This window comes from Betta splendens, chromosome 13, assembly GCF_900634795.4.
Source record: "Betta splendens chromosome 13, fBetSpl5.4, whole genome shotgun sequence".
Classification (NCBI taxonomy): Eukaryota; Metazoa; Chordata; class Actinopteri; order Anabantiformes; family Osphronemidae; genus Betta; species Betta splendens.
The window spans coordinates 3,263,227-3,274,546 of record NC_040893.2 but is presented as its reverse complement, the minus strand read 5'-3'; the positions used below and the strand labels follow the sequence as shown (position 1 = coordinate 3,274,546).

The following is an 11,320-nucleotide window of genomic DNA, read 5'->3' as shown; positions in this document are numbered from 1 at the left end:
CGGTTTCCAATACGTGCTCGTGGATGGCACTGTGAGAGACCCGTTCAAGTCTGTCTCTGAACTATTGGCTCACATCGCCGGCTGTATTGAGCTTCTCCCCGCCACGCCAGCCTCTGTCGTTACGCGTGCCGATTAAGATGTCCGGACACCTTTGGATTATGAATACATGTGATGTGAATTCTAATATGAATATAAATATGAGTGCATATGAATGCATTGTGTACCCCTTTCTTTGATTACTGTTTTATATTCAATAAATATTTAGCATTTAATCAAAAGTTTTGCTTATTTGGTCTTTATTTTCTCCCTCATAATATAATATAATATATATATAATATAATAATATAATAATCAATCAGTGTGTGTGTGTGTGTGTGTGTGTGTGTGTGTGTGTGTGTGTGTGTGTGTGTGTGTGTGTGTGTGTGTGTGTGTGTGCGGAGCATGGGGTCGTGTTGGACCTAGGGATGATGCGGAATGTGAGGGTGGTGGTGAAATAATTTGCAGGTGAAAGCACACACACACAAACACCGGGTTTCCAAGTTGGAGGAATCTTCACCACGTTGGAGGAATCCTTTTGGTGGGATAAACTGCCACGTTGGAGGATTTTTCACGTTGGATAAAGTCTCTCTGAGGTTTTAATATGAATATGAATATGAGTACATATGAATGCATTGTGTACCCCTTTCTTTGATTACTGTTTTATATTTAATAAATATTTAGCATTTAATCAAAAGTTTTGCTTATTTGGTCTTTATTTTCTCCCTCATAATATGATAATATTCAAATAATGTGTGTGTGTGTGTGTGTGTGTGTGTGTGTGTGTGTGTGTGTGTGTGTGTGTGTGTGTGTGTGTGTGTGTGTGTGTGCGAGCGTGGGGTCGCGTCAGACCCCGGGAGGACGCGGGACGGGTGGGTGGTGAAATCAATTTTTTTTTTATATTTTACATGTATGGGGAGCGTGGCTGCTGCGGGCACGGAGGTCTGCGCTATTGTGTCAACGCTATTCCACCAGTCTCAATGTGAGGAGCGCTGCGGCGGAACCTATTGACCAGTCGCCGCCTCATTTCCAATTTTTACACAAGTTTACACAAGTTTTCCCTCGATTTCCCAGGTTTCCCAGGATTTTTCCAAGTTGGAGGATCCTCCTGGTGGGAATAAATTGCCCCGGTCGGAGGACTTTTTCCACGTTGGACAAAGTGGAGGACGGTTCAGGAGGAGTTGTCTGGCGGTGAGATGACGATGAGCCGGTTGGAGGATCCCTCGCTGGTTGGAGGATTCCTAGATGGTCCGATTTGGGTTGAGGTGCCTGTGTGCCGGGGGGAGTGGGGGGGGGGGGGGGGGGGGGGGTTTGGGGGGGGGGGGGGAGGTGCGGCGAACCTTAACAAGTCGCAGAGAGAATACGTCGCCAGTACCACTTCCACCTGACGAGCTTGGAACGGAGCGTTACCCCCACAGGTCTTGTCGAAGGTTCCCAACGCTATGGCCCTCTCAAGAAAGAAGGTGACCTGCAAACCGACGGCATGCGCGGTTTGTTCAAGCCGCGGCTCGAGCGGACCACAGACTCTCTGCGCCTTCGCGTAGAAGAAGAGGGAACCCTGTGCCCGTTGGATCATAGCGGATTCCCAGACCCGGAAGGAGGCCGAGACGAAGGTCTGGAGTGCGACTGTTTGTGTGGGAACGCTCTGGCCGCTGAGGGTGCCTTGAGGGACGGACGGTGTGCTCGTGTCAAGGCTCATTACAGACACCGCCACCTGCCACCGGATCAATTGGCCTTGGACCTGGGCGAACTCAGGTTCGCCCACGGCATGGTGGCGTTTCCGGACGCCCTCTTATTTGCCAGCGGTGGCAAATGTTACCTGCTAAACGTAAAGTGATGCGTCATCTGTGGCGGCGCGGGGAGACGACACCGCAACAGATGCAAAGAAGTTTGCGAGAGATTCACGGCGTACCTGACCGACACCCTGCTGGACGACGACTACGGGCGCAAGCCTCTGCTGTACACGAAAAGGCCGAGTGAGAGGAGCGTGGTCGGCCCTCGCACTGCGGACAACCTGTTCAGGGAGCTGGGCAGCCGTGAGGGCATGTCGTATGAGCTGGACACCGTAGACACTCACGTGTGTGATGCGTGCGGCGTCAGGCTTTTCCCGTTTCGTAGCGGGTGACAACATGCTGAGAGAGCATGTGTATCACGTGCACGTTGCCGGAGTGGAGGAGTGCGACTTCCTGGCGAAAAAGTTCTCTGGCAGAGAAAGCGTCCGGAAAGCAATGATAGGCAAGGAGCGTTACAGAAGGGGCTACGTGGCGTTCCCCGAGTTGATGCTGAAGGAGGCCGTGGAAGGCCATGTCGGCTTTGGCTACGATATGCCCTGCGTCGTGTGCGGCTCGCGGCGGAGCGAGAGCCCACAACCAACGCTGCGGGATACTGATGCTGGCGCTGCTGCGAAAGTTGCTTCGCGTCAAGTTTTGATGAGCCGAGAATCCCGTTGATGAAGATTAAAAAAAAAAAAAAAAGGGCCGTATTCAATTTCTTTCTACGCCTGCCTCTGTTGCTTTACGCGTACAGATTAAATTATACTGTACGGAATGCGCCTTGTACTCCTTTATTTCATAACTGTTTTATATTATTAAATAAACTTTTGGCATTTAATCAAATGTTTTTGCCTGTTTGGTCTGTTTTATTTTTCGTTTAAAATGGTCAGCCCTTGCACGCAGCTGTCTGCTTGCATCATCATCATCATCATCATCATCATCATCATCATCATCATCATCATCATGTTCGTCATCATCATCATGTTCATCATCAGTGGGCCTGTGGCACGGGTGGAGGTAAAGGGGAGGAAAGGAGAAGGAAAAATAAAAAACAAAAAAAAATGGGGTCGCGCCGGACCCCGGCAAGACGCCTGACGGGGAGGTACAGGGGGCTGGGTTAGCGCCTGACCCCGGGAGGATGCGGGACGGGGAGGTACAGGGGGCTGGGGTCGCGCCGGACCCCGGCAGGACGAGGGACGGGGAGGTTCCGTGGGCTGGGGTCGCGCCGGACCCCGGCAGGACGAGGGACGGGGAGGTACAGGGGGCTGGGGTCGCGCAGTTCATCTGAACTCGATGATCGTGCAGCCTCCTGCTGAGGGATGTTGGCCAGGAAGCAACACTGAACATAACCTGCAGGAGATAAAAAAAAAAAAACTATTTAAAGGGCTTTGTAGTTAAAAATAGTAAAGCCCCACTGAATCGTTAATACGTTACTGCTCAACGTATGCCCTCAGACTGATGGCAGGAATTAATGTAGAAACATCAAAGGGAGGTAAACAATGATTCATAGTCATGATCGTAGATGTTCGTACTCGTACATGGCGGTTAAAAGAAGGCAGATTGCAACTAGTCGCTGTCGCTTCGTTCTGCTTTTTGCAAGACGCGCTTTCCACTGGACGGCAGCAGTTCCTTAGAAGCCCTGGTTTTGTTTTTACTGTGGAGAGAGGAAACAAACAGTGACCATGCAGAACAGAGATGGGACACGTCTGGTTTAAGGGAAAAAGTATTTAACACTACAGCTATGCAATGCTGAAAGTCTCATGCAGCTGTTCCGTAGCAGCTAATGTTTATCAAAGTGACATCCGATCACAGTTTCTGTGTGTGTGTGTGTGTGTGTGTGTGTGTGTGTGTGTGTGTGTGTGTGTGTGTGTGTGTGTGTGTGTGTGTGTGTGTGTCTTGTAGTTTAAAGATACTTACGCCTCTTTTTCAGCCAGTTCTAATGCATCATTTATCTTTTTTAACATGTTATAGCGCTCACGGCCTTTAACCTGCAGAAAAAAAAAAGGATTTAAATTGAGAGCTGCAATTCTGTGACAACACTAGTTTTTTTAAATACTTTGTGTGTGTACTAACTGGCAACATAAGTACTTCCTAGAACACTTCTAGGCACTTTCTAGAAAAGCAAAACGTGATCCGTAAGATAGAAGACAGCCAAGGTGCAAAGACAAACCCAGCATTAATAAACAAACACATACTTCTTTTCTTCACTTGTTTGGCCCCTGTCTGAAGTTTGGCACTATTTGCCTCCTCTGTTTTACGATCCCTGCCGGGACACGCGCAGACACGCACCTCGAAGCATCTTCGGCCCAAAAGTTGTCCGCTAAAAGACAGTAGAAAAACATTTACTAAGGCTGCAAAAGCTATCTTTGAGGTGGGATAACAGTGATGCACAACTTCAACTTCAAGTTACATTTAGAAACAAAATACACATAAAACAGGCAAATACATAAAGCAGGAGATCAAGTTACACCACGTCGACCCTCGGTTTCCATGTAACACTACTCTTTATCCAGCAAATACATTTCAGCTCACACCAATCCTGGTAGATGAAACCATACGTACTCTGAAGTCTCAAGGGTCAGGATGGTGAGGATGGGTCTGCGGTTCATGCCTCCCATGCAGGAGCTGTTGCACATGAAGTTGAACAGGATTGTGGTGATCTCTGAGCCCGGCTGAAACACATGCAGGATAGTAGTCGTTTAGTGCACGGGTAATTTCAGGGATGACAAACCGTGAAAGCAGAACGAGAGGCACAACAGAATGATAACATTTAATTGCTACGTTAGGGGAAAGGTCAGAAGTGAGAGGCAGTGATACCTGGGGCGGCTCATAGGGAACAGTCACACTGTGCCTTTTTGTGTTGTAATCCTCAAGATACTGAGGCCTTTGGCTGCCCTCCGCTCTGATCAAATGACTGCGATGGTCTGCAGCTGAAAAGGAAAAACAAAGCCAAAGCATCTCTCTCTCTCGTTTTCTTTTAACAAACATTTTAAAACAGAAGGTATTATTTCACTGAAACGCTTTTCTTACTGTCTTCTTGTAGACAGCCATTATTCTGAGAACCGCACCATGTGGAGGTTTACAACCAGGCTCAACTCCCCCGCAGACCGGTGGACAAGTCGCAGGGGGCGGGAGCTCCTCGACAGACCACCTCAACTAAACCTGCCAACAGCAGCGCGCTGATCAGTGACTCGCTGTGGAAACGTCGATGCCACTGGCTCTTCACACGCAGCGACTCGCTCTGGGCACGAAAATGTAGCAAATGGCCACAATGAACAAGGCTGCACACGAACGCCACAATGAGAGCTACGAAAGAATGGGTTTCTAACGCGGCGCCAAGACCCCGGCAGGACGCGGGACGGGAAGGTACAGCGAGCTGGGGTCGCGCCGGACCCCGGGAGGACGCGGGACGGGGAGGTACAGCGGGCTGGGGTCGCGCCGGACCCCGGGAGGACGGGGGACGGGGAGGTACAGCGAGCTGGGGTCGCGCCGGACCCCGGGAGGACGCGGGACGGGGAGGGTACAGCGGGCTGGGGGCGCGCCGGACCCCGGGAGGACGCGGGACGGGGAGGTACAGCGGGCTGGGCTCGCGCCGGACCCCGGGAGGATGCAGGACGGGGAGGTACAGGGAGCTGGGGTCGCGCCGGACCCCGGGAGGACGGGGGACGGGCCTGTGATGAAGAAGAAGGGAGGAATGACCGAGCCGCAGCGGATCCTGCAAAGGAATCAAAAGTTTCATAGTTTGTCTCGTGGGGTCAGACTGACCCCCTCGAAGGCTGCGTGAGGGTTTAAAGTAGCCTGGCATCAAAACATGACCAGTAAAGGCTGTTCTGATAGAAACCAATGCAGAAACACTAAAACATCGTTTTTGAGCTTTTCAGGTCATAGGAAAACTAGTTAAAACCAAGACAATGCAACTGTGTTTTTATGATGTTTTGAGCTGTTTTAAAGAAGCCTGGAATCAAAACATGACCAGTAGAGGCTGTTCTGATAGAAACCAATGCAGAAACACTAAAACATCGTTTTTGAGCTTTTCAGGTCATAAGAAAACTAGTTTAAACCAAGGTATATGCAATTGTAGTTTTAGGATGCATTAAGCTGTCTAACTGTAATCTGGCATCAGAACATGACCACTGGAGGCTGTTCTGATGAAAACCAATGCAGAAACACTAAAACATCGTTTTTGAGCTTTTCAGGTTGTAGAATTACTAATTTAAACCACGGCAATGTAACTGTGCTTTTATGATGTATTGAGCTGTTTTAAAGTAGCCTGGCATCAAAACATGACCAGTAGAGGCTGTTCTGATAAAAAACCAATGCAGAAAAACTAGAATATTGTCATGATCCGTGTCTTTGTTTCTAGTTGTTCCCTGTTTTCACGTCATGTCCTGCTTGTCTTATTTTGGTTCCAGTTTCCGTTTCCTGTTTTATTTTGGTAGTCTCCCGGTCTCTGTTTTGTGTTCTAGCTTTACTTCCGGTTTCTTGTCTTGTCACAGCTGCCCCTGCTCATTACCCACACCTGCACTCTGTTAGTCATCAAGTCACTGTGTATTTAACCACCACCTGTGTCCTTAGTTCCCTGCCAGATTGTCGTATTCGAGTTCCCTGAGTGTTCGTGTTTGATGAGTTGAGTTCCCTGAGTGTTCGTGTTTCCCGTGTCCTGTTCCTGCCTGTATCATGTATCCTGCCCGACCTTGGATTACCTACTTACCGTGAGTTTTTGCCTGTTCCCTGTCTGTACTTTCGCCGAGCCTTTTCTGTGTATGACCTGGACCGTCTGACCGTGCCTTTGAGAATAAACCCTTTTGTTGATTATAATATCGCCTCCGTGCTGTGCATGTGGGTTCGCCGTCTGCCTGCTTCGAGTCCCTGACAGAACAATCTGGCCAAACTTGGACCCAGCCAGCACTTAGCCTCCGGTCAGGTCAGTGACTGTTTTTCCTTGTTTTTTTTTACGGCGAATATAACTCTCCCGCGGAAGTATGGAGTTTACCTGCGCCGAGCTACCCAGCGACCTACATAAGTATTTCGAGATCCTTGCGGAGGATTACCGACGGGCTAGTAACTTGGAGGATCAGCGCAGCGCCGTAGAGGTGGCAATAGTGACGCTGGAGGACGATGACACCGCGTTAGATCACCCCAGCGTTCATCGCCTCTACGAGCGACTATGCGCGAAGTTTGATGAATTAAGCGACACGCTCTGTACCACGCCAGCGCCAGTCGCACCGCCTATGGTTTCGGTTTCCTCCTCCCCGCCCCGTCGGATCGTCGTGCCTACACCAACCTGCCCAGCTCCATGGTTATTTCCCTGGGAGGATTTCCTGCTCTCACGCGGCCCTCAGTCTCCAGTTCCGCCGCGCGCTGCTCAGCCTCCAGTTCAGCCGCGCGCCGCTCAGCCTCCAGTTCAGCCGCGCGCCGCTCAGCCTCCAGTTCAGCCGCGCGCCGCTCAGCCTCCAGTTCAGCCGCGCGCTGCTCAGCCTCCAGTTCAGCCGCGCGCTGCTCAGTCTCCAGTTCAGCCGCGCGCTGCTCAGTCTCCAGTTCAGCCGCGCGCTGCTCAGTTTCCAAGTCAGCCGCGCGCTGCTCAGTTTCCAAGTCAGCCGCGCGCTGCTCAGTTTCCAAGTCAGCCGCGCGCTGCTCAGTTTCCAAGTCAGCCGCGCGCTGCTCAGTTTCCAAGTCAGCCGCGCGCTGCTCAGTTTCCAAGTCAGCCGCGCGCTGCTCAGTCTCCAGATCAGCCGCGCGCTGCCCAGACCCCAGTTCAGCCGCGCGCTGCCCAGACCCCAGTTCAGCCGCGCGCTGCCCAGACCCCAGTTCAGCCGCGCGCTGCCCAGACCCCAGTTCAGCCGCGCGTTGCCCAGACCCCAGATCAGCCGTGTGTTGCCCAGACCCCAGATCAGCCGTGTGTTGCCCAGACCCCTGATCAGCCGTGTGTTGCCCAGACCCCTGATCAGCCGTGTGTTGCCCAGACCCCAGATCAGTCGTGTGTTGCCCTGACCCCAGTTCCGTCCTTGTCCCCGTCAGAGGGCGCTGTCCGTCTGACGACTGTTAACCCCACCCAATCAGGCCCGACGTCTCCCCCGTCGAGCTCGGCAGCTGTAAGCTGTCATGCCAGCTCCGGAGGGGACGCCGCTCCAGTCCCTGTCGGCCATGTTGCGGCCGTTCCAGTCCCTGTCGGCCATGTTGCGGCCGTTCTAGTTCCTGTCGGCTCCTCAGAGGAGGACGCCGTCCCTGTTCCCGTCGGCCATATTGAGGCCGTTCTAGTTCCAGTTCCTGTCGGCTCCTCAGAGGAGGACGCCGTTCTAGTTCCTGTCGGCCATGTTGAGGTCGTTCCAGTTCCTGTCGGCCATGTTGAGGTCGTTCCAGTTCCTGTCGGCCATGTTGAGGTCGTTCCAGTTCCTGTCGGCCATGTTGAGGTCGTTCCAGTTCCTGTCGGCCATGTTGAGGTCGTTCCAGTTCCTGTCGGCCATGTTGAGGTCGTTCCAGTTCCTGTCGGCCATGTTGAGGTCGTTCCAGTTCCTGTCGGCCATGTTGAGGTCGTTCCTGTTCCTGTCGGCCATGTTGAGGTCGTTCCAGTTCCTGTCGGCCATGTTGAGGTCGTTCCTGTCCCCGTCCCTGTCGACCAAGTTGAGGTCGTTCCAGTTCCTGTCCCTGTCGACCAAGTTGAGGTCGTTCCAGTTCCTGTCCCTGTCGACCAAGTTGAGGTCGTTCCAGTTCCTGTCCCGGTCGACCAAGTTGAGGTCGTTCCAGTTCCTGTCCCTGTCGACCAAGTTGAGGGCGTTCCCGTAGGCCAAGTTGAGGGCGTTCCCGTAGGCCAAGTTGAGGGCGTTCCCGTAGGCCAAGTTGAGGGCGTTCCCGTAGGCCAAGTTGAGGGCGTTCCCGTAGGCCAAGTAGAGGGCGTTCCCGTAGGCCAAGCAGAGGTCACCCCTGTCTTTGACCCCGTTCCTGTCGACCCTGTAGCGGTCGTTCCAGTCCCCGTTCCTGTCGACCCTGTAGCGGTCGTTCCAGTCCCCGTTCCTGTCGGCCCTGTAGCGGTCGTTCCAGTCCCCGTTCCTGTCGGCCCTGTAGCGGTCGTTCCAGTCCCCGTCACCCGTGGAGCCGCAGCGCCCGCCGGCCCCCAGGAGGAGGTCGCGCCAGTCGCAGTTCCTGCGCACCTCCAGGAGGAGGTCGCGCCAGTCGCAGTTCCTGCGCACCTCCAGGAGGAGGTCGCGCTAGCCGCAGTTCCTGCGCACCTCCAGGAGGAGGTCGCGCCAGTCGCAGTTCCTGCGCACCTCCAGGAGGAGGTCGCGCTAGCCGCAGTTCCTGCGCACCTCCAGGAGGAGGTCGCGCTAGCCGCAGTTCCTGCGCACCTCCAGGAGGAGGTCGCGCTAGCCGCAGTTCCTGCGCACCTCCAGGAGGAGGTCGCGCTAGCCGCAGTTCCTGCGCACCTCCAGGGGGAGGTCGCGCTAGCCGCAGTTCCTGCGCACCTCCAGGAGGAGGTCGCGCTAGCCGCAGTTCCTGCGCACCTCCAGGGGGAGGTCGCGCTAGCCGCAGTTCCTGCGCACCTCCAGGAGGAGGTCGCGCTAGCCGCAGTTCCTGCGCACCTCCAGGAGGAGGTCGCGCTAGCCGCAGTCCCTGCGCACCTCCAGGAGGAGGTCGCGCTAGCCGCAGTCCCTGCGCACCTCCAGGAGGAGGTCGCGCCAGCCGCAGTTCCTGCGCACCTCCAGGAGGAGGTTGCGCCAGCCGCAGTTCCTGCGCACCTCCAGGAGGAGGTCGCGCCAGCCGCAGTTCCTGCGCACCTCCAGGAGGAGGTTGCGCCAGCCGCAGTTCCTGCGCACCTCCAGGAGGAGGTCGCGCCAGCCGCAGTTCCTGCGCACCTCCAGGAGGAGGTCGCGCCAGCCGCAGTTCCTGCGCACCTCCAGGAGGAGGTCGCGCCAGCCGCAGTTCCTGCGCACCTCCAGGAGGAGGTTGCGCCAGCCGCAGTTCCTGCGCACCTCCAGGAGGAGGTGCCCGCCGCAGGCCCGGCGGACCCCCAGGAGGGGGTCGCGCCCGCCGCAGTCCCGGCAGACCCCCAGGAGGGGGTCGCGCCCGTCGTAGTTCCTGCCGACCTCCAGGAGGGGGTCGCTCCCGCCGTAGTTCCTGCCGACCTCCAGGAGGGGGTCGCTCCCGTCGTAGTTCCTGCCGACCTCCAGGAGGGGGTCGCTCCCGTCGTAGTTCCTGCCGACCTCCAGGAGGGGGTCGCTCCCGTCGTAGTTCCTGCCGACCTCCAGGAGGGGGTCGCTCCCGTCGTAGTTCCTGCCGACCTCCAGGAGGGGGTCGCTCCCGTCGTAGCTCCTGCCGACCTCCAGGAGGGGGCCGCTCCCGTCCCGGCTCCGGCCGCACCTGCATCGGTTCCTGGCGGCCCGGCTCCGGCCGCATCTGCATCGGTTCCTGGCGGCCCGGCTCCGGCCGCATCTGCATCGGTTCCTGGCGGCCCGGCTCCGGCCGCATCTGCATCGGTTCCTGGCGGCCCGGCTCCGGCCGCATCTGCATCGGTTCCTGGCGGTCCGGCTCCGGCCGCATCTGCATCGGTCCCTGGCGGTCCGGCTCCGGCCGCATCTGCTTCGGTTCCTGCCTCTCGTCGCGGTGGTCCAAGGAGGACGCCGCTGGTTCCTGCCTCGTCTCTGCCTTTGCTGCCGGACTGGTGGCCTCGCCCTCGGCGCATCCTGCTGCTGGGATGGCGCTGCCTCCTGCGGCGCCGTCCGCCTCGACTCCTCAACCGCCTGGATCAGCGTCCGCCTGGAGGACGCTGCCATGCGGGGTGGTCCCCGGGGACATCGTCCCAGCTCAAGGGCACTAAGAGTGCCATCCTGGCTCAGCGGCTGCTGAGCAGGATCTCGCCACGCCGTCACCCTCCGTGACGGAATCCCTGGACTTTTTTTTTATTTTCCTGTTCATGGACTTTGGGGTTTCCTTTGGACTCTTGTTTTGGCCCTCCTCCGGTCCTCCCTCCACCCACCCTGCTCATGTACCTTGAGGGGTAGGGATTCGGTCCCTCCGCCTGGGACCACCCTCCGCCCGCCCTGGTTTGGGGGGGGAGGCTTCCGTAGGCGCCGTGGAAGGCGCCATAGGGGGGGGGGGTACTGTCATGATCCGTGTCTTTGTTTCTAGTTGTTCCCTGTTTTCACGTCATGTCCTGCTTGTCTTATTTTGGTTCCAGTTTCCGTTTCCTGTTTTATTTTGGTAGTCTCCCGGTCTCTGTTTTGTGTTCTAGCTTTACTTCCGGTTTCTTGTCTTGTCACAGCTGCCCCTGCTCATTACCCACACCTGCACTCTGTTAGTCATCAAGTCACTGTGTATTTAACCACCACCTGTGTCCTTAGTTCCCTGCCAGATTGTCGTATTCGAGTTCCCTGAGTGTTCGTGTTTGATGAGTTGAGTTCCCTGAGTGTTCGTGTTTCCCGTGTCCTGTTCCTGCCTGTATCATGTATCCTGCCCGACCTTGGATTACCTACTTACCGTGAGTTTTTGCCTGTTCCCTGTCTGTACTTTCGCCGAGC

At 55.4% G+C, this 11,320-nt stretch overlaps 1 protein-coding gene and 1 long non-coding RNA gene across 2 annotated transcripts; both read right to left on the bottom strand.

Moving 5' to 3' along the window:
* Positions 1-2,653: 2,653 nt before the first annotated feature.
* LOC129605072 (uncharacterized) lies at positions 2,654-3,902 on the bottom strand. Its single transcript, XR_008696559.1, has 4 exons — positions 3,882-3,902; positions 3,726-3,796; positions 3,347-3,462; positions 2,654-3,158 (listed from the first exon to the last, which is right to left on the bottom strand). It is a non-coding gene; the product is annotated as an uncharacterized LOC129605072 (long non-coding RNA).
* Positions 3,900-4,833, bottom strand: LOC129605034 (cellular tumor antigen p53-like). The gene is made up of 3 exons (XM_055514124.1): positions 4,626-4,833; positions 4,371-4,480; positions 3,900-4,128 (listed from the first exon to the last, which is right to left on the bottom strand). Exons 1-3 carry the CDS (start codon positions 4,794-4,796, stop codon positions 3,900-3,902), a joined length of 510 nt encoding a protein of 169 aa, XP_055370099.1. The 5' UTR covers positions 4,797-4,833.
* Between the last annotated feature and the right edge of the window lie 6,487 nt (positions 4,834-11,320).

Excerpts from the sequence above, each read along its gene's own strand:
- LOC129605034 (XM_055514124.1), bottom strand. The coding sequence starts at position 4,796 with ATGTTTGTTAAAAGAAAACGAGAGAGAGAGATGCTTTGGCTTTGTTTT. Across the intron at positions 4,481-4,625 it reads TTCCCTATGAGCCGCCCCAG|CCGGGCTCAGAGATCACCAC; the intron begins GTATCACTGCCT and ends CATGTGTTTCAG. Across the intron at positions 4,129-4,370 it reads CTGACCCTTGAGACTTCAGA|CGGACAACTTTTGGGCCGAA; the intron begins GTACGTATGGTT and ends ACTGTCTTTTAG.